The sequence below is a fragment of the Recurvomyces mirabilis genome, assembly GCF_035927965.1.
Source record: "Recurvomyces mirabilis strain CCFEE 5264 chromosome Unknown scaffold_29, whole genome shotgun sequence".
Taxonomy (NCBI): Eukaryota; Fungi; Ascomycota; class Dothideomycetes; order Mycosphaerellales; family Teratosphaeriaceae; genus Recurvomyces; species Recurvomyces mirabilis.
The window spans coordinates 227545-246524 of record NW_027041963.1 but is presented as its reverse complement, the minus strand read 5'-3'; the positions used below and the strand labels follow the sequence as shown (position 1 = coordinate 246524).

General features: G+C 53.9%; 8 protein-coding genes across 8 annotated transcripts; 3 read left to right on the top strand and 5 right to left on the bottom strand.

Moving 5' to 3' along the window:
- Window positions 1-101: 101 nt before the first annotated feature.
- LTS14_009138 (uncharacterized protein) lies at window positions 102-1778 on the top strand (the record flags this gene model as incomplete). Its single annotated transcript, XM_064841821.1, has 1 exon — window positions 102-1778. One exon carries the CDS (start codon window positions 102-104, stop codon window positions 1776-1778), a length of 1677 nt encoding a protein of 558 aa, XP_064690656.1.
- Window positions 1779-2367: 589 nt separating this feature from the next.
- Window positions 2368-4785, bottom strand: bzz1 (the record flags this gene model as incomplete). The annotated part of the gene is made up of 3 exons (XM_064841820.1): window positions 2368-3963; window positions 4035-4115; window positions 4186-4785. 3 exons carry the CDS (start codon window positions 4783-4785, stop codon window positions 2368-2370), a joined length of 2277 nt encoding a protein of 758 aa, XP_064690655.1.
- A 455-nt stretch (window positions 4786-5240) lies between these two features.
- DBP5 (RNA helicase required for poly(A+) mRNA export) lies at window positions 5241-7000 on the top strand (the record flags this gene model as incomplete). Its single annotated transcript, XM_064841819.1, has 2 exons — window positions 5241-5665; window positions 5716-7000. 2 exons carry the CDS (start codon window positions 5241-5243, stop codon window positions 6998-7000), a joined length of 1710 nt encoding a protein of 569 aa, XP_064690654.1.
- A 520-nt stretch (window positions 7001-7520) lies between these two features.
- On the bottom strand, window positions 7521-9520 carry LTS14_009135 (uncharacterized protein; the record flags this gene model as incomplete). Its single annotated transcript, XM_064841818.1, has 4 exons — window positions 7521-7772; window positions 7914-8675; window positions 8870-9039; window positions 9121-9520. 4 exons carry the CDS (start codon window positions 9518-9520, stop codon window positions 7521-7523), a joined length of 1584 nt encoding a protein of 527 aa, XP_064690653.1.
- Window positions 9521-10062: 542 nt separating this feature from the next.
- LTS14_009134 (uncharacterized protein) lies at window positions 10063-11327 on the bottom strand (the record flags this gene model as incomplete). Its single annotated transcript, XM_064841817.1, has 2 exons — window positions 10063-11256; window positions 11310-11327. The coding sequence occupies 2 exons, from the start codon at window positions 11325-11327 to the stop codon at window positions 10063-10065; spliced, it is 1212 nt and encodes a 403-aa protein (XP_064690652.1).
- Window positions 11328-12313: 986 nt separating this feature from the next.
- On the bottom strand, window positions 12314-14196 carry LTS14_009133 (uncharacterized protein; the record flags this gene model as incomplete). Its single annotated transcript, XM_064841816.1, has 7 exons — window positions 12314-12675; window positions 12728-13048; window positions 13101-13468; window positions 13535-13643; window positions 13692-13737; window positions 13786-13930; window positions 13982-14196. 7 exons carry the CDS (start codon window positions 14194-14196, stop codon window positions 12314-12316), a joined length of 1566 nt encoding a protein of 521 aa, XP_064690651.1.
- An 855-nt stretch (window positions 14197-15051) lies between these two features.
- On the bottom strand, window positions 15052-16889 carry LTS14_009132 (uncharacterized protein; the record flags this gene model as incomplete). Its single annotated transcript, XM_064841815.1, has 3 exons — window positions 15052-15474; window positions 15526-15976; window positions 16039-16889. The coding sequence occupies 3 exons, from the start codon at window positions 16887-16889 to the stop codon at window positions 15052-15054; spliced, it is 1725 nt and encodes a 574-aa protein (XP_064690650.1).
- Window positions 16890-17542: 653 nt separating this feature from the next.
- LTS14_009131 (uncharacterized protein) lies at window positions 17543-18927 on the top strand (the record flags this gene model as incomplete). The annotated part of the gene is made up of 2 exons (XM_064841814.1): window positions 17543-18479; window positions 18533-18927. The coding sequence occupies 2 exons, from the start codon at window positions 17543-17545 to the stop codon at window positions 18925-18927; spliced, it is 1332 nt and encodes a 443-aa protein (XP_064690649.1).
- Between the last annotated feature and the right edge of the window lie 53 nt (window positions 18928-18980).

Below are 18980 nucleotides of genomic sequence, written 5' to 3'. Positions count from 1 at the left end.
ATCGGCTACACTGATGGGACCGATGCTTGCTAAGCCAGCTCGTGCTTGACGTCACGCTCTCACGAAACCTCTCCGGCCTTTGGTGCTGTGAGAGGACCACGATGCCTCCCACCCCGAAGGCCACGATCGGGACGCCGGATCCGGATAAGCCATTCAAGACCATTGAGGTCCTCGACGCCCGGACCCTGCAGGTGAGCAAAGTTGCATGCATGTCCTGCATCCGTGGACATCGCACAACTTCCTGCGGCATTCCGGTCTGTCGGAACAAAGTCTTTTGGACGGTGAAACGGCCAGGTCGTCCTTCTAATGCATGTAATTGCCGATATGGCGCTGGCGGAGGTTGCAAATGTGTAGTGGCCAAGGCACAAGCGTGTCCGCACAAGGCCGCGAAGGGCAAGGGTAGAGCAGAGAAGAGGGCAGGGGAGTGCCGGTGCGATGAGCAGGGACGGTATTGCTGCTTAATTGAAGAAGGGGACTGGAAGGTCTTGATGGCGTTAGGGAAGCCGAAGGTGGAGTTTCATACTAATCGAGAGGCGTTGGAGGCGAGGTTCACTGCCGCTGCTGGCACGCCTCTATCGCCGCTGAGTCGGATAGACTTTGTGCCTACGCCATTCGACAGCATACCTAGCACGCCTCTGCAGACTATGGCCAGTCCGTATACAGACTATCATTCTCCGCGATCAGTGCTTGCGCCACGCTTTGGTATGATGGGCCTTGGTGCACCACAAGGTAGCGAGGATGTTATCACGCCGGATGTCCTGGCATGGGACGGTCTTGCGCCAGTAGCTCCTCGAGAACAATCGCGTTCATGCTGCAAAGGTCCTACAAGTCCACCACAGCAGCCTCTGACCTACGACAGCTTCTCACCACCACCTTCGCTCGCGAATGGCCAACAGATTCTCGGCTCCGCCTTCGACGCTACATTCCCAACAACCACCACAATCTCGTCACCCGACCCACCTTCTCAACCAGCCTTCACCTTCAGTATGGGAGACTTCATGGCGAGCTATACCGCCTACCAGTTCCCGTCCGCCATCTGCCAAACCTGTGGCCTCAACGGCTGCACATGTCGAAACTGTCCTCCCGTCATGCAAGATACAACGACGGGAAGCTGGGCACAGTGCTGTGGGCGCAAGCACGCCAGGACCGCCGCTTACGTGCCTGCTGCGGTAGAACATATCTTCCAACAGTCGTCTGTGCAGCCAAAGAGCGCTGCTGCACCGGTCTCGAGGACAACGAGTACAACGCATGCACATCAGGAAAGACATCTGGATGGTGTGCCAGGGCAGTCCGTTTTTGCACTTTCGCCACCGCAACAACAGGTGCCAACCCGGCCATCTCAGCAGAAACAGCCACAACTACTCCAAGATCAGGCACAGAGACCTTACTACCAGGAACAGCTCTTCTCCGCCGCACACAACAACGCGCCCATACCTGCTTACTCACCTCAAGCATACATCGAATCACATTCGCAAACACGGATCCAACAAAATCTGCCCCACGAAGCATGGCCGGCGGACATCCCATCACACGACCCATCGCTGTCCATAGATTTCATGCCCTTCGACCCAGGCGAAGCTTTCGCCTTGCCGACTGAGAACGGCGATGCACATGGCGATTTCTTTAACGAATATCTGATGGCGGATCTGGAACCTGGGCACGGAGAAACGCAGCTAGTGGCCGAGTCCATTCCTGGACCGGAGGTGATGAAGCAAGACAAGGAAGAAGAAGAAGAAGAAAATGGTGGAGTTGATGGGGGATGCTGCTGTAGAGGCTGAAATAAGCCAAGTCTGGAAGTGTATAGCCAAGCCAATTGAAAACAAGCAATGCTCGTAATCCTCCTCGACGAAGATCCTCACGTGAATGATCGCGAGGTTTAGTTTTTTCTTTTTCTTGTACACTTTGCCGGTATGGGTGTGTTGCATGAGCTGCTCGAACAAGCTGTAACTGGTGAGCGCGATGATCCACCCATTCCCTCTGGTACCAGGCCACGACGCAGCTAGCCGAGAAATATAGGTGAGTGAGCGGAGCTGAATCAGAAGGGGGTTGTCAGGGGACGATATTGGTAGCGACGTGTGTCTCCTGTGCAATGGTGCCTTTGTGTAGCGTTGTGTGGTGTAGTCAAGTCATGCGATTGCAGCCATCGCAAACCCGGGTTAATATGGGACTCTACTCCGACTCACAGGAGTGCGTGAACAAGCTCGATACGCCAGGCTTTCCACAACGCCTCTCTCTCATCTTCACACCTTATCTCGCACAAGTAGAGCAATGGTCTCATCCGATTGATTGATACATTGATAGGTGGGTAGGTGGGGTAGGTAGATATGTAACCCTCTACAACACCAACCGGCTACAATCCGGATCAAATCACACCTCCCTCACCCAACTAGCAGGCACCACCCCCCGTCCCCCTCGACTCTCCACCTCCACCCACCCATCCCCCTGATCCGGCAATATCAGAACCATCTGTTCACCCCCCTGCATACTCGTCTCCCCCGGCCCAGAACCGGGGTAAGCATAAAGTGCTTCGACCATTTTCTCCCCGCCACCGCCACCGCCGTTACCGAAAGGACTACTAGGCGTAGCAGGCAGCGGCGCGGCTTTCTTCGCTCCCCTGCGTGGTGCCACTACAGGCCCGATTTTCTTCTGTTTCAGGGAGCCGCCGGATGTGCTGTCTAGTGAGCCCGTGAGACTGAGGTTGGAGGTCGAGGTAGCTAGACTCGTTGGTCTTTCCGGCCTACTGCCAGACCCACTCCCCATGCCAGCAGACTTCAAAGGAGGTGAAGGCGGTGACACCTCGGCGTAAGAAGCCGGTACCAGGCCCTCCCCCACAGCCCCGAAACCAGTGGGTTTGATCCTGATCCATCCGCTTCCATCGTCGGGTTCTAAGAGTGAGAAGGTGGTGCCTTCGGCTACGGAGAGTTCGCCGGCGCCGTTGGCGGAGTAGGTGTAGAGCATTTTGCCCTCGGGGAGGCTGCCGTTTCGACTACTATATGTCGTTGTACGGCCACCGGACAAGGGTGGCGGGACTTTATGTCCTCTTCCCGTCTCCGTAGCTGGTACACCGGTACCGGAGACACTACGGTTGGCTGACGCGGCGTAGCCGGAGGAAAGGGTGTTCATGGAGCCGATCGTGTCACTCCTTTGCAATCCTGCTCCACTGCCTCGGTGCCCTGCCCCGCCATTACTCTCACCATCTGTAGGAGCAGTGACGGCCGCCTGGGCAGAAGACTGCCGTTCCGCTTTCGCCGCTTTCCGCTGTTCTTTATTCAATTCTCCTGGACAATCGGCCGGAACTTTCAATTCACATTTCAGATGACATGTGTACCCACAGTCATTACAACTCATGCCTTTCGCACTGAGACCCCATATTCTGTCCCCGCAAAGATCGCAATTTGTGGGGAGGCGGAACGTCTCGTTCTTGAAGGCGTGGTTCCGTGCGCCGACCGATATGTCGCCGACGGCGGAGGTGATGGTGCTTACTTCCACCTCGGCGGAGATCATGCGGCTTTCGGCGGCGTGGAGGGCTTCTCGGTGGTAGAATTGCATGCGCACGACTTCTAGTTCGTCGCGTTTATCTTTGCCTTCTCGGATGGCTTGGCGGACGCGTTTAGCGCCTTCTACTTCTTTTCGCTTGGCTTCGGTTTCTCGCTTTAGAGCGCCGAGGGAGCCTTTCGATTTCGTGAGGATGTTCATGAGGAATGTCTTACTCGCGGGGTCGGCAGCCATGGAGTCGTCGTCTAGCCATACAGGTGAAGGTTCGAAGCCGAAGTCTGGTGGGTCGGACCATTGGATTGCGTTGTGCCGGACGTACATCATACTGTCTAGGACTGGATTGTTTCGGGGTATCTCGTTGGATAAGTGATTCAGGAGTTGGGTTGAGCGGGTTAGAGTTTCGGTTTCGATTGCAGCTGCTGTGGACCAGATTTTGTTCAAAGTGGCGGTCTTTGCCTCCGATACAGACTGTAAAGACTGTGAAACCATTCTTCATTAGCTCGATGTCTCACTTCTTCAAAAAATGGCGGCGAGCTTACGTCTAGAATTTCCGGCACATACTCATGATAATATCTCTCCTTCTGCTTGTTGGTGACATTGATCGCAATCAAATAAGTATTCTAACAGCAATGTCAGCACATGGATCCAAATGCACAAATGAATCAATCTCTCATGTAGAATTGTATATACCTTCATATTCCGCATGTCACTCTGCTGCTGCGCATACGCCCCCTGCGCCTTGGTCTTGCCATGATCAAAACTATTCTCAATCTTCTTCCGCTTATTCTCCACATCCTGACACACACTATCATACTTTCCCTTCGTCTTCTTCAAATCCCCATATACACCATCTCGTTCCTTCTCGAGCTTCGCCGCGTACTCTGCATGCTGCTTCCGGAGATCCTCGTACCGTTGCGCGAGTGTCTGGAGGGGTACAGCGAGGGAGTTGACGAGGAGGGTGGAGAAGCGTTCGTGTTCCGCAGCCCGCTGTTCGAGTGTCGTGAGCTGGACGGTCCACGTTGTCATAGAGGCACATTCGAGGGAGCCGGGTGTGACGGAGGGGTTGTCGCCGACGGAGAGGCTCGAGCTTTTCTTCGCCTTTTTCTCAAAGTACTTCTTCGCCAAGGCATTGAGCTTCTGCGCATACTCTTTCTCAATCCCGCTGCGTTCGCGGTAGAATTGCTGGACGTCGTCGAGCCAGGCGATGCCGTTGCTGACCCACGCATTGGCGGATTTGAAGCCGTCTTTCAGTTCGGCACCGAAGTTGGGGGCGATGTCGATTTCTGCCATCTTCCTCCGACGACATCAAAGACATTCAGTGCGACGTGTCGAATCAACAAGAAGGTAGTCGGTTGCGGCAGTGTGAGTATGTCGTGTGGCTGTGGGGCACATGCGCTTCTCCACGCGGCGTTCATGAATCGCTTTAGCCGGAGTTACTGGACTGGTTAGCGTGTGTACCCCGCCGGGAACGGAAGCGGCCGAAGCACGCTCGGCAGGCAGGCACGACTCGCGACAGGGAAGGTGGGCTGCAGCTAAAGTTCAACGTTGCAGTTCCAGGTACAACATTGTGTCACTTACAGTCCGAGCCCTCGATACTCAGTCACTCACACATATTGCTACTGTCGACAGGCCAATCGCATATACACCCTGCTCACCAAAATTGAAGTGAGGATTACGCCAACCGGCAGCCACCAAGGGCTGCAACGCCCCGCATCCTCCCTCACTGCCACACAAAACACGCAACAATGGCGGACAACAAGCCAACATCGTCAGAGCCCGAGGCCTCCTCTCTCGCCAAGTCCTTCGAAGATCGCCTCTCCTTCCCCGCCGACGACAAGCAGAAGACGAAAGCTCCAAACCCACAGGCCAACACCTTCACTCCTTCCAAATTCAACTGGGCCGACGAGGTCACTACACCCATACAGGAGTCCGACAGACAGACCGACAATGGTCCTGCTCCGGGAGACTTGAAAAGCAATACACAAGCACAAGCGAGCACGAGTGACGAGGGGTCCTTAGAAGCGGCACAAACCGATGGTGCGTCGACGTGGATGAACGGGTCACAGGGCTTGGATGAGCCCGAGTTCGACGTCAATGTCAAGTTGGCCGACTTGCAGGATGATCCAAACAATCCACTCTACTCCGCCAAGTCTTTCCAGGAGCTGAATCTGTGAGTCTCGACATCACGTGCGCCCACTTTCCATGCTAACATTCTTCCAGACGCGAGGAGCTCCTTCGTGGTCTCGCCACCATGTCCTTCGCCAAGCCCTCCAAGATCCAAGAGCGTGCTCTCCCACTTCTCCTCAAGAACCCCGCGCAGAACCTTATCGGCCAATCACAATCTGGCACAGGCAAAACAGCCGCCTTCGTGCTGAACATGCTGTCACGTGTCGACCTCGACAACAAAGCCCCACAATGCATCGTCCTCGCCCCAACACGTGAGCTTGCTAAGCAGATCGCCGGCGTCGCCAAGATTATGGGTGTCTTTCTTGAACCTCTCGGCTTGCAGATCGCCGAGGCCGTTCCACAATCCGTTCCCCGTGGCGCACAGCTTGAAGGCCAAGTTGTTGTCGGCACTCCCGGCACTACCATGGACATGATCAAGCGTCGCCAACTCGATGTACGCTCTATCAAGGTCCTCACACTCGACGAGGCGGACAACATGCTCGATCTGCAAGGCATGGGCGACCAGTGCCAGCGTGTGAAGAATCTCCTTCCGAAACAAGTCCAGGTTGTTCTCTTCTCCGCCACCTTCCCAGAAGACGTCCTGGCTTTCGCTACCCGCTTCGCACCTAACGCCAATCAGATCACGCTCGAAGTCGAGAAGTTGACGGTCAAGGGCATCAAGCAGATGTACCTGGACTGCCAATCAGACGAGGAGAAGTACAATGCCCTCGTCAAATTCTACGGCTTGATGACAATCGCCTCGTCGATCATCTTCTGCCATCGCCGCGACACAGCCGCCGAAATCGAGCGCCGCATGACTCAAGAAGGCCACAAAGTCGCCATGCTCTCCGGCGCCCTCGAAGGCCAACAACGCGACGCCGTCTTCCAAGACTTCCGCTCCGGCGCTGCGAAAGTCCTCATCACCACCAACGTCCTCTCCCGCGGCATCGACGTCCAAACCGTCACCATGGTCATCAACTACGACATCCCCGAGACCGTCGACCACCGCCCGGACCCGGAAACCTACCTCCACCGCATCGGGCGCACGGGTCGTTTTGGCCGCACGGGCGCGGCGCTGTCTTTTGTGCATAATAAGCGCAGTTGGACGAATCTGATGGAGATTTGCAAGCACTTTAGTGTCGAGCCCATGCGGTTGGAGACGTCGGATTGGGATGAGGTGGAGAGGAAACTCAAGGCTATTATGAAGAATGCGAGGAATGTTGTTGGCGGGGATGAGGGTGCGGCTGCTCCTGTGGCGGCGGCGAATGGGAATAATGGGAGTGCGAATGGGAATGGGGTGGCGACGCCAGGGCAGGTGGAGGAGTCGATGGCTGATTAGGAGTAGGCTGTCCGATTCCTCTCCTGGCTCAGTGAGGTTCATTGCCGCTACTAATACCGGAAAGCTGAGGGTTCAAGTCCGGAACGGGGCAGGGAGGGAAGCATTGGGCTGTGGAGGAGATTTGTGCGTGCATACTGCGCTTGGTTCAGCGTCTACATGCTTGAGCTGAAGTCCGAGCATCGGTTGATCTTTACAGTGATAGCGTTTGGGATGGCGTGGGTGTCGGGACGATGTACCACGGGAGGTGAGAGGATGTTCAGCGCTGGCAAATATGGGTTTTGATGAGGTGGCCGGGCATGCCGCTACTATAGCCGTTGTCGTATCAACTGAATCGTCAATCCGTGCTCACATGAGTTCCTGGTGTTTCCTGCGGTGTACTGCATCCTCCGCTGGACGCACATGCATCCTTCTTGACCAGCAACGACAGCGGCCTGCTGCGATGAAAGGGAATTGCCCCACATTGCATCCGCAAATGATGAGCTAGATCTAGTGCAATACAGCCCTGGCCCCCTTGCCCCATCTACGCCTCCGCGGATGCATCTGACGACTTTGTAGTGCACGGGATATGCACCAGATGCCCCCTCCTCGAGCGTAGGTAGTAGGCGTACAGGAACCCAGCCGCCAACACCACGACCCCGCTCACGAGAACAGGGAATTTGAACTGTCGTGGTTGGGGGAGGGCGATGGTGAGCGCGTAGGCTAGGAGCTCGAAGAGGTTTTGGAGGGCGGCTTCGGTTGTGGAGAAGGAGCCGCGGTGGACTACTTCTACTTCCTGTTGAGGTGAGAGAGCGGATTAGTCGGGGTTTTCGTGGGTTTTTTGCGGACGGACTTTTCGGGCTCTGGTGGTGTTTTGAGTTGTGGAGGAATTTCTTGGGGATGAGTGGATGAGGAGGGATGAACGGACGTGACTTACTGTCTGGATGATGACTTGGGCACTGAGATCATAACCCCATAAGCCGACCCGACTCATGATCGTCCCCACCGCTAAACCCCACGCAGCAACCATCCCACCCCTCCTCCCTTCCCAACTCCAGAAGAACGTCACGGTCCCTGCTAACCACAGGATCTGCCAGTTCAGGAACCACATTGCGGATCGCGCGGGACTGATCCGGAACATTAGGCGTGGGGCTAGCCAGGTCGCGGAGAGTTCGATTAGGACGGAGAGGGAGCGGATGAGGCCGATGTAGAAGGTGTTCAGGCCGGCGGAGAGGAGATAGGTTGTCATTTGGCCGGAGAAGGAGAGGACGGTGAGGTAGAGGAGAGCGAGGGTTAGGGAGGGCGTGAAGGCTCGGTGGTGCGAGTAGTGGGTCAAGGCCCTCCGGGCGTCGGTGAAGGGTGAGATGAGACGTTGCTGGATCTGTCTTGCCTGGCTCGTGTTGTGGCTGACGGGCGCATGTTCTCGGGATGGTTTGGGGAGGCGGAGGTCTGGGACGCGGCTGTAGACCTTTCGTATTGGGTCGTCTCGGTCAGTACGTGGGGTTTTCTTTTGCGTCTTCATGAGCTCTGGCTGCTTGGGATCCGAGGACTTACTTGCGCAATAGCCAGGTATTCGATCGGCAAGCAGAGGGCGTTCAGTCCGAGGAGAAGCCATATAGCCACCGTCGTCGATGCGCCATCGACCAGGGCTATGAATAGTGGGCCCGCAAGCTTGCAGACGAGATCGATTCGGCGCATCCTTGCATTGAGCTCTATATCGAGATTACAAATTAGTGTTTCATCTTCTGAGCCTCTGACGACGAAGGCTTTTCCTGCTGATACTCCGCTCACTCTGTAATATGGGTTCATTGTTGCCAGCTACCACGATTGACTGCAGGAACATACCTCAGTATGGACTCAGAGACGTACGGAAGATGGCGGGAAACAGCATACCCAGTCCCGCTCCACCGCGACCAGATTCATCATCGATGCCGCCTTCTCCACGCACGAGAGGAGGATCAATCCGCTGAAGAGCGCCATATTGGCGTTCCACGGAATTGATTTATACATCCATAGCGACCAGATCCCCAGGGAGGATAGTATAACGGCCATGCGGCCTCCAACTGCAAGCACGGAGTGGTCAGCATCAGCCCTCGAGGGATAGGAATGAACCCAGTCAGGTCTGCTACAGCTTCCTGACGCACCAATAGAAATTCGCACAATCCTCAATCGCGGCTGGCTATCGATGGCCTTCCCAATAGCGGTGGCCAAGATCATGCCAGCCGCAGAACGACAGATGGCGTAGATGGACAAGTAGAGCAGCGTTTGCGAGTAGATTGCAGCGAAGAAGAGGACGGAGCCGAATTCGAAGCAGCGAGAGTTCCAGGTAGAGAGGAAGTGCGAGAGGTACAGCCTCCAGGCAATCTCGGAAGATACATGCGACGCTGTGCTCTCGGCTGCAATGTGGACTGGTACCGTCTCAGAAGGCTGTAGTGTAGGCACGGTAGTCGTAGATAATGACGGCTCGTTGTGTGATGTGGCTTGCTCGCGAGCCGCCATCTCGACATCGCCGGTCGTGTTGCCACCATTAGTGTGCGGCCGCATTGTTGATTTGATCGTAGTGCTGTCGTGGCTATGGGCCATTAGTGCCAACGAGTGGCAGAGAAGTGCACATGGCGATTGAGGATGTCCGCATAATATTGATGGGCCTCGGATTTGGCATCAGAATCTCTGAAAGAACGTTTTCTTAAAGTCGACTGGTGTAGTGTTGGGAAGTTCGCGCTAGATCTAATGTGGGAGGGTGTCGGCCAATCACATCGTACTCTTGTGCCCAGCCAAGGTCATAATGGGAACGACCAGGAGGCCGAACATCCATTCTACCACTACCTATATCACAAGAGCGTCGTCTCTCCGTAGTATACATCGATCCATGCTAGGATCTTACTCGCAGATATAGCCTCAAAGCCCATATCGTCAACGGCAGGAAACCTTAGGGCAATGGTCGTCTCAACACAGTCACCGATGACTCGTGCTCTTGATAGCTTCCTACGCCCCCATTAGGACAACTCATCGCTGTATTGCTAGCCTCTGTGGTCGTCATACTGAAGAGTACTTCTCAAATCTCGTTCATGGAATGACAGGTCTCCTCACCTCCTCCGAGGCAAACCAGCCTTCTCGTAGACTTTATCAATGATGGCTACTTCCGCTTCAGACTCCACCAGGCTCACCCAACTGATCTCATCCATCTTCGCTACTTCATCGGCTGTTTTGCCACCTTGCACAGCCCGCACACCTTTTACGAATGCTTCGAGCTGGTAGCGATACGTAGTCCACCATCGCTGACCACAATTCTTCCACTCCGGCCCATCGACATAAGCGCTGTACTTTTCCACCTTGCCAGTTGCCTTGTCAGTGACCAAGATTGAATGCTGAAGCCAAGCGCCCGGGAAATTTGGGAAGGAGATCTTAGCTTTTTCCAGCTCGATATCACAAGTCGCCGTCAATTTCCAAATCGGGGGTATGACCCCAAAGAGCCAGGGAACGGCTAGGTCGACGGAGGTATGGCAGAGGACTGTATCGTTCCCTTCCCGGATTGTGAAAGATGCGTCCATCGCATCGTCGATATTGGGGTCGGTGGCGTTGAGTCGAGGCTTGGCGGACAGAACCTTGATCTCTGCTCCATAGAGCGAAGGTGTGGCAAAGTATGAGACGGCGCTATATGCGTACGTCAAATCCATTGAGCTTCCGCCCACAAGATCGTACTTGAAGCGGATGTCGTCTTTCGCCAAAGCGCCAGCAGGTAAGCCCATTTGAGCGGATATTTCTAGCACTTTGCCGTACTTGCCACTTTGCACCAGCGACTTGACCAGGTGTGCTGCAGGATGCAGGCGCCAGTGGAAAGCTTCTAATACCACTTTTCCGGTCTCGTCGGCTACCTTCTTGATCTCTCGGACTTGCTCCGCGTTAGAAGCTATGGGCTTCTCCACCAGGACGTGCTTGCCAGCTCTCATGGCTTTGATGGTCCATTCGGCATGAAGGCCGTTTGGTAGAGGATTGTACACAGCATCGATACATGGATCGCCAAGTAGAGCATCGTAGCTATCGTATGCTTTGGCGTGTTGAAGGTTGCATTGCTTGATCTGAGTCTCGGCCTTGGCCCGAGATCGTGCTGCTATGCCAGCGATTATTATGTCAGGGTGCGTTGATACGGGGTCACTTATTGCTCCTGGGTTTATCGCGGCTGCTCCGAGGACGCCAAGACGCAGAGGACAGTCTGTCTTCTTTGTTGAGGCGACTATCTTGGGGACCCCATGGTACCAGTTGTGGGCGCCATGCATGAGCTTGTTGCAAGGTTAGCGACAACGAGTCTTGACAATTGAAGACCATTCCTTACATCGAGAATCCAAGACATCTTGAGTCCTATATAAGATTGCTCTACTAGGCTGGTATCTTGCTGTTTCTGTGAAGTCCCGAATCGACTATCAGGACCATGCGAGAGCTGAGAATAGAGAGCAGTAGGATGATCTGGGACCTGACGGAGGTCAGACTGCTTTATACCCTATGAATGGGTGGACATTGTGCCGTTGCATGTGGGCCGATGCGAGCGACTGTGAAGCGAACTATTGATGCTGCATGTAAGACTTGAGCGAAGCTCACAAACGTGACCAAGGTACCTTTGTGGCACGGTCGTGAGTTTATCAGCTCCACTCAAGACACAGGGCATCACGAGTGTTCGACGGCTAGCCGGGCCTCGTATAAGAGATTGCGCTAGTGCTGGATCTGGTCTAGTGTGCGGTGTAGTCACAAGCGATGCGGTATGTCGGAAAGACCTACACCACTGATCCCTTCTTAACCGTCAAACCTGTTTCGATGAAGTCCCTTACCTATCGCGTCGATGTGATGATACCTGTTTGGGATCATACTGATTACTCAGACACGCGACAACCTGTCTAATGAATCATCGGTCCCAAACTCCCGATTGTTCGTCGAGATACATCGACATACTGGGCCAACGATGAGCACAACTGGCAGCACGAGTATGCATGTAGTTGTTGTTGACGCCTTCGAGAGGCGCAATGATAGCTGAAGCCGATGCATCCTCGCGAAAGGCGATAACGACATTGCTAATGATATGGAAACCATTTCCGTTGATCGCTTCAGGATCCTCCGAACCGGGACCGTCGGTCTTGCCAAAAGCTATATAGGTCATGTTGGTCTATCTCTCTCGCGAACGAGGAAGTCTCTACAACGATGCGGCAAGTAGTAGGCGAGATGATGTCCTCGCCTTATGATTTCTTGCGGTAACAACAAAGTCCAAGCGGATCGAGAGCTCCATCACGTAATTGACTCTGAACATCAAGCACGGCTTTCCACAGCATGGCGTCCATTATCACTAGCTCACGACTTTGTAGACTCGATCTCGTACGCCGACTCGTCCTTCTCGCGCTCCATATCCGCTGACCACCGCCTTGCCACCTCGAAGTCGCCAGATCTTGGTGGTGGCCCTGGCCAAGTCTTCGCATCATCAATGAAGACCTGTTCAATTTCTTCCAAACTCTTACCTGCCGTCTCCGGACACCAGAAGTAGACGAAGAGAACGGTGATAACGCATGTGCCAAGCGGCCAGAACCAGATGGGCCATCCAACAACGCCGATAGCAGTACCACCACCGAAGACGATGATAAAACATCCCGACCATTCGCCGACCACGCCAGCGGCACCAGCAAGATGGCGATATCTCAGAGGAGCAACCTCGGGGCCTGTACATGTCAGCACCAGCAACGGTAATGAACCAGTCTAGGTTGTACGCACCATAAAGCCATGGAGGTCCCATGTATCCCCATCCAATGAAGAACTCGTAAATAATGACCATAGCGACCGAAATCCATTGCGTGGCCTTGGTCTGATGCTGCAAAGAGTTCAGGGCCAGGTAGATCGCTATGCAGATGATACATCCGATGCCCGTCCAGATCATCAGCTGTCGTCGGCCCCATCTTTCAATAGTGAAGTAGGTGAATACAGTGCCGAGGAAGAAGACCGTATTCGCCACACCTGCGATGACTGACTGCATGAGAGGATTCAGTCCGGTTTGCGCCAAGATAACTGTGCTGTAGTATACGACCAGATTGATACCTTCCAGTGATCAGTAAATGAGAGCGACATATCACAAAACATGCTTAAATACCCATGAATTGATGACCCAGCAGGAGCAAAAAGCTTGTTCTCACACGGCGAGCAGCCTGGATGGGAGAACGATCCCAGACCCAGTCTGACAAATTGATTCGGCCTTCATCTTCTTCAAGCTGCAAAGTGTCGAGAATCTCGAGCTTGTTGCGCTGTACGTCTGGATCATGAATTGGCCGGGCATACAGCATTGACAAGACTTTGTCGCCATCTTTGGTCCGTCCCTTGGCATAGTACCAGCGAGGCGTGTCTGGAAGCATCACCATGATGCAGAGCGAGATCAGGCAGAACAAGCACATCAAGCTGATTGGAAATCTCCAAGATACTTGTGAATAGGCACCTTTGACTTGCGTCATGCCTAGATCGATCCTATCGACAATGTCAGATATCTAGTGTACAAGACTGATGCTGATTTATAAGTGGGATGACGCTCACCAGTACGCAAATGCAACACCCCAGATGAGGTACATGCATTGTATGGCAGCTTGTGGGCCTCTCTCCTGGGCCACGATGGTCGTCTCGGCCATGTACGTGGGAACGGTCGCTGAAAAGCGGTCAGAGAAGTTCACACACTAGTTTTGTGAGCACTTACCTGAGATGAAGCCAATACCAAAACCGCAGATCACCCGAGCAGCACACTGGATTCGTTAGCATAATGCTTTACACCACAGGCTTGTGATACATACGATCTGCCCAACGGAGTGGGATGAAGCTTGAATTGCACCCCCTACGATGACAAGGGCATCACCAATCATGATGCTAGCGCGACGGCCGAAGCGAAATCCGAAGTTCGTGCACACCAGAGTGATTGCCATGAACAAGCACCCGAGCCTACAAACAATCAGCCACAGCCGAAGAGTCCTCCAAAGGTCTCTTGCATACGTATACGAGGCCGCGATCAAGGGTATGAGCAACGGATTCCTCTCAAGATCATCATCACTGATATGAAGAGCATCCAGGAAAGGTTTAGTGGTCTGCACGCCTCCGAGAACACCAGCATCGTAGCCAAATATGAGAAAGGCCATTGCACAGCTGAAGGACATCAGCCGGTAGAAATTACGGCCTTGCATACTGGCCAGTGTTCGTGGGAGACCCATGCTGAATGATCGTATGGCTACAGGTGATGAAATGGTAGTGTGAGTGGAAGAGTGAAGAGGTCTGACTGGCTTTTTGGAAGAGCTCTCATTGCTGTATGACGGCGGCGATCTGCCAGGTCTTTCCTGAGGTTGCGGTACGAGCGGGCCTCCTCAATGACAGACTTTCACGTGGATGCAGGCTGATGCCGATCTTCCAGCGGCCGTGGAGGAACGGATGATCTTGCGTGTTCCATGCGACTGAGCTGGCACCTGTTCCACGCTTCGAGCCAGGCTCGGATGGTAGATAATCGGCCAGGAAAGCATCGTCTTGTCCTCCCTAGGTGTTGATTAGTCTCCATATGACCTGTAGGAGAGCGTGCGCAACCGATCACTTTGATATCTGATCACATCATCCCCAACGAAGACTGGAGCCGAGAAAGTGTGGGGGAAAGTTTGGCAGAGGTCAGGTCAAGGTTAAGATCTTAAGTGGCGCTTGCGCTTGCCTTACTCAACGGTTTCCAATTTTGGGACACCTCGTCATATTACAGTACTCGTCGCGTCGATCTTCTGTGCAAGTGATAGCGAAGTCGCACATGGCATCAATTGTTGCGAAACTGTTATTCTGGCGACATTTCGCTTGTATGCCTCATATCGCGTGTATTTTGGGTACGGCCGAGCTGACTGCATGGTTTGGGGGTGGATGGCACTATAAAGAGGATGCTAAATCTAGAATAGTAGTACAAGTAAGTTATGGCAAGAGCTATGATTTGCATTATAGTACATGCCGGTACTGATGCAGAGACTCAGAGCCGGTAGCGCCCTGCCGAACGTGGTGGCCGAGAGCAACTGACGACTCATCAAAGCGGATTGGCAAGATCAGCGCACCGGATACATGGCCGAATGCTCACGGACGCCATCGCCTTGGAGATCGTCTTGGCCGTCAGGAGCCTCCCAATCGACTTCAATCTCGCTGTGGCTCTTGCTCTTCCTGCCCTCCTTGCCCCAAATCTCGAAGTGGAGGCCAGTACCGATCAGGAGTTTAATGTCAAATTCCGCAATGTTGTACGGCTTGCGAAGATGGTACCACTTGTTGTTCTTGGCTTGCATGTCTCCGGCGTCTAGTACAGTCTCGACTGTACAGACTTGCTTCACGGCCCCGTGGCGCATGGACCGTGGCAGCTGGGTGCGGGGCACCGTCGACATGACGATACGTGTACGCCATGGCTCGCGCTCGTAGCCGATAGGGATCTTATGGCGGAAGCGATGGTTCACTCCGTCGTTGGCATCAATGATCTGGCCCTGTCGCGATTATCAGTTGTGCTCCTGGAATGCAGGCAAATGAATACGCACTTGCTTGATGAACCAGTTGACCTGACGCTCGGCGTAGCGACGCTTATCGTATGGGTCCAGCTCAACATCTTCGCCTTGATGGTTATCAGGGTCATACAGCTCACGGCAGAGCACACCGTAGCTCACAGGACTTCGGCGCGTCGATAATACTTCCGGTCCGCCTCTTAGCGATTGTATTCTGGCAAGCACAAGACCATGAACTACAGCAAGCTGCGGCTCGCTTGCAAGCAAAACGGATAGATCTGCCGTATTGGTAAAGCCTGCACCGCCGCCTCGCTCGTACCTATCCCGGATGTTCTTCTGCACATACGGCGAGCTACCTAAGCCTCCAGATAAAACGAGGTATTTGACAGCTTCTCCAGGGTTTGCGGTCTGCAATGTACGGAGTCGGCTATCTATGAGCTCGAAGATGCGCTGTATCTGTTCATCGAAAAGGCGTTTCAGATCTCCGCTGCGATGGCGTCAGCAAAACTTCAACTTCGAGGTCCGTCCAGACTCTCGCCCACTGCGTACCTGGTCAGCACGACATTACTATTCTCGATGCCTGCGTGACGAAAGTCTTGACCTGGTGCAATATCTGGAATCGGCAGAGGTAGCTTCGGTACCATCATTGCCCCAGATCCAAATGAGCACTTGTACGTCATGAACCGGTCCTCGATCATTCTTCGTGCAAGCTGCTCGATGTCGCGGAGCTGGACCTCTGTCCGTATCAGCTTCAATCTTTCTATCACCATGCGCTCGGCCTTGAAATCGATCAACGTAGAACCAATAGCCTCGCCTTCATTACAGTGCAGTGGCTCCAACTCCGTCCGATTCCTGGCTGCCGAGGTCACCTTCAAGACGTTCACGTCCGTCGTTCCGCCACCACAGTCTGCAACCAGAAAGACATCGCCGCGCTGCAGCTGTTGCTTGGAGGCGTACACGGCAGCTGCTTCTGCCTCTGTAAGAGTAATAACGAATTTATGGTTTGTCAGCTTGCCGTAGCCTGCCCTGCCGATCAAGCGCTCAATGTCTGCCATCATTCCAGGGTCTTTCCAGGTCGTGGGCACGGAAAATACGAACTCTATCTTCTTGGAGCTGAAGTGGCCGACGCGCTCAGAAAGGAATCGCATAATGCAGTGGTATAGACACGCAAGATAGTCGCAATACCATTGCTGCGCTTCTCCGTGCGCCGGCGCAAAACCAGAGAGGTCGACGTACCGGGGATCGAGAAACAGTTTGAAAAGCTTGTTGACGTCGACTGTGTGGTCGTCCTCGTCGCACTCAAAGCCCCAGTTCCTAAGATCCCCAGTGGCTGCAGCGTAAGACAAGGCGGTATCGACTTTGCTTCGTAACTCGTAAGACGCTTTGCCAGGCCAATTCATAATAGCTCTTGGATCTCCCCAGTCTGGCGCCGCTGACCATGCCACACCTGTCGCATGCATTAGCCATCAGTGCTGCGACATAAGCGCGGATGTTGAGTGTAGTACCAGTGCAGGTCATTCCAAAGTCTATCGCAACCACTATGTCTGGTCTCCATACGTCAGGCGCCATAGTTGAGACCTTCCACAGACGGAACAGGCGAGCAAGAAAGATAGCTCTCTCGAATCGCAGAATGCGTGGGACACTCGGGGTACCTGACTTTTGTGCGCACAGCCTTGCCAAGTCATATCCGGTCGACCTGCGAGTCTGGGCCGAGATGCAGGGTAAGTAGGTGACAGTGCTTTTCATTCTGCTTCTCTAGATCTACGATCAGTGGCCGTAGTCTTGCCCAATCGAGAGTGCGGGTGGCGTACTATAGTTTCGTCTCAGCCTGATCGCTCAGCTCGAGTTGCAAGCTGTGCGGGCCTGCGCTAACGTGTTGATCAAGCCCGCGTCGATGTGCCATGCTGTCTTGTAAAGGTACAACGCACAACCACTCGTTTCATTCTCCTACAGTCTGATGTGCTAGTGGTGCTTTCGCTTTCTCCATCATTACAGAATCGGTTGTCGACCTCACTTAGGTGCTTAATATTCAACGTTCCTGCTCTCATCCGTAATGGCCACCGACACTTCGACACCAGCCGTCATTTCCCCGATCAATACGTTGTCCAGCGCGAAATCAGGACTCACTGTCACCACATCCTCTGTACCTGTTACCACTTCAGTCGGATTACAGGTCCCCGGCACCGACGAAACCTCACAGGCCAATGGAACCTCACAGACAAGTACATATACATCATCGAGCATAGACACCGGCGCACGTAGTTCTAAACCGTCAGGCATGACCGGCGATGAAGCAACCTCTGTGAGCATCGTTGGAATCACATCTTCGGCAGCTAGTCTGAGCAGCTCGAGTGCGATAGCTGATTCAACTTCAACTGCTGCGAGTGCATTCACTACTGGCATATCCGCGACACCGCACCCACATAGCTCCATAAGTGTCGGTGGCCTTGCTGGGGCCATAATTGGCGCCGCTATCCTAGCATCCATACTAACATTCCTTATTACCTTCTGTTGCATGCGACGTGATATTCATCGAAAAGAGCACACCCAAGCCAAATCTAGGCGAAGGTCACGGAGATCATCACACACGACTGCAGCCGGCGGTGCTGGTGAGAAAGCTCTGGTGTCCGGAACTTCATGGGAGCGCCACCTGCCGCAAGTCGCCGACGACAGACAAGTCCATATGGCCGTGAAGACTATTTTCGACCAGTTGCAAGCGCACGTGGAAAATTTCTACGCCCCTATAGATTCTCAGATCCCTCAAGATGTTGCCGACCACCTCTCGGCTATTCAGACGCCATTCCTCCAAGGCTCCGTCACCAGTGTACTAGCAACGTCTAGGTATCAGCTCACTGTGATGAAGCATTGTCTGTCGTATCTAGTGGCAGCGAATCTCACGACCGGAGGTGAGGACAGCATCCTTCCTAATGCATATACAGCTTTGGAGCTGGATGAGACGCGGACCAAAGATAACAGCAACCAGGTAGTCGGTCAGTTGAGCCGTGTCGTCTTGATGGATTCGAGTTCGCTGATAACCCCCCAGCTCAACGTGAAGCATACAGCAAGTGGCGCATACTCACCGCGCACCTGCATGCGCAATCAGCCGCAACGACGGAGGAGATAGCGCAAAAAGATCAAAGGATATCGATCATGGTGAAGTCTTTCTCTGACGCCGTTCACTTTTGGCTGCGTAAGTCTGAGGAAAGTGCTGCTGCTCGAGAGCATCTGACACAGATTATCCGACAAGCGGCGCCAGCGGCTGCTATGATTTTCGCGCAGCCATCGGCTTACGCTTATAGCTGGGCCGTCGTAATGAGCCGTATCAAGAACGAACGTGGACTTGTAGTTTCGCCAGCGCTTGAAAAGGTTGCGGATGGTGATGGCCATGCTTTGAGGCAAGCACAGACGATAGTCGCAGCGATCACAGAACCGTTGTAAACAGCAATTCTCAGTAGTGCACCGCCATTGGTATGGGTGCTTGCTACCGATAT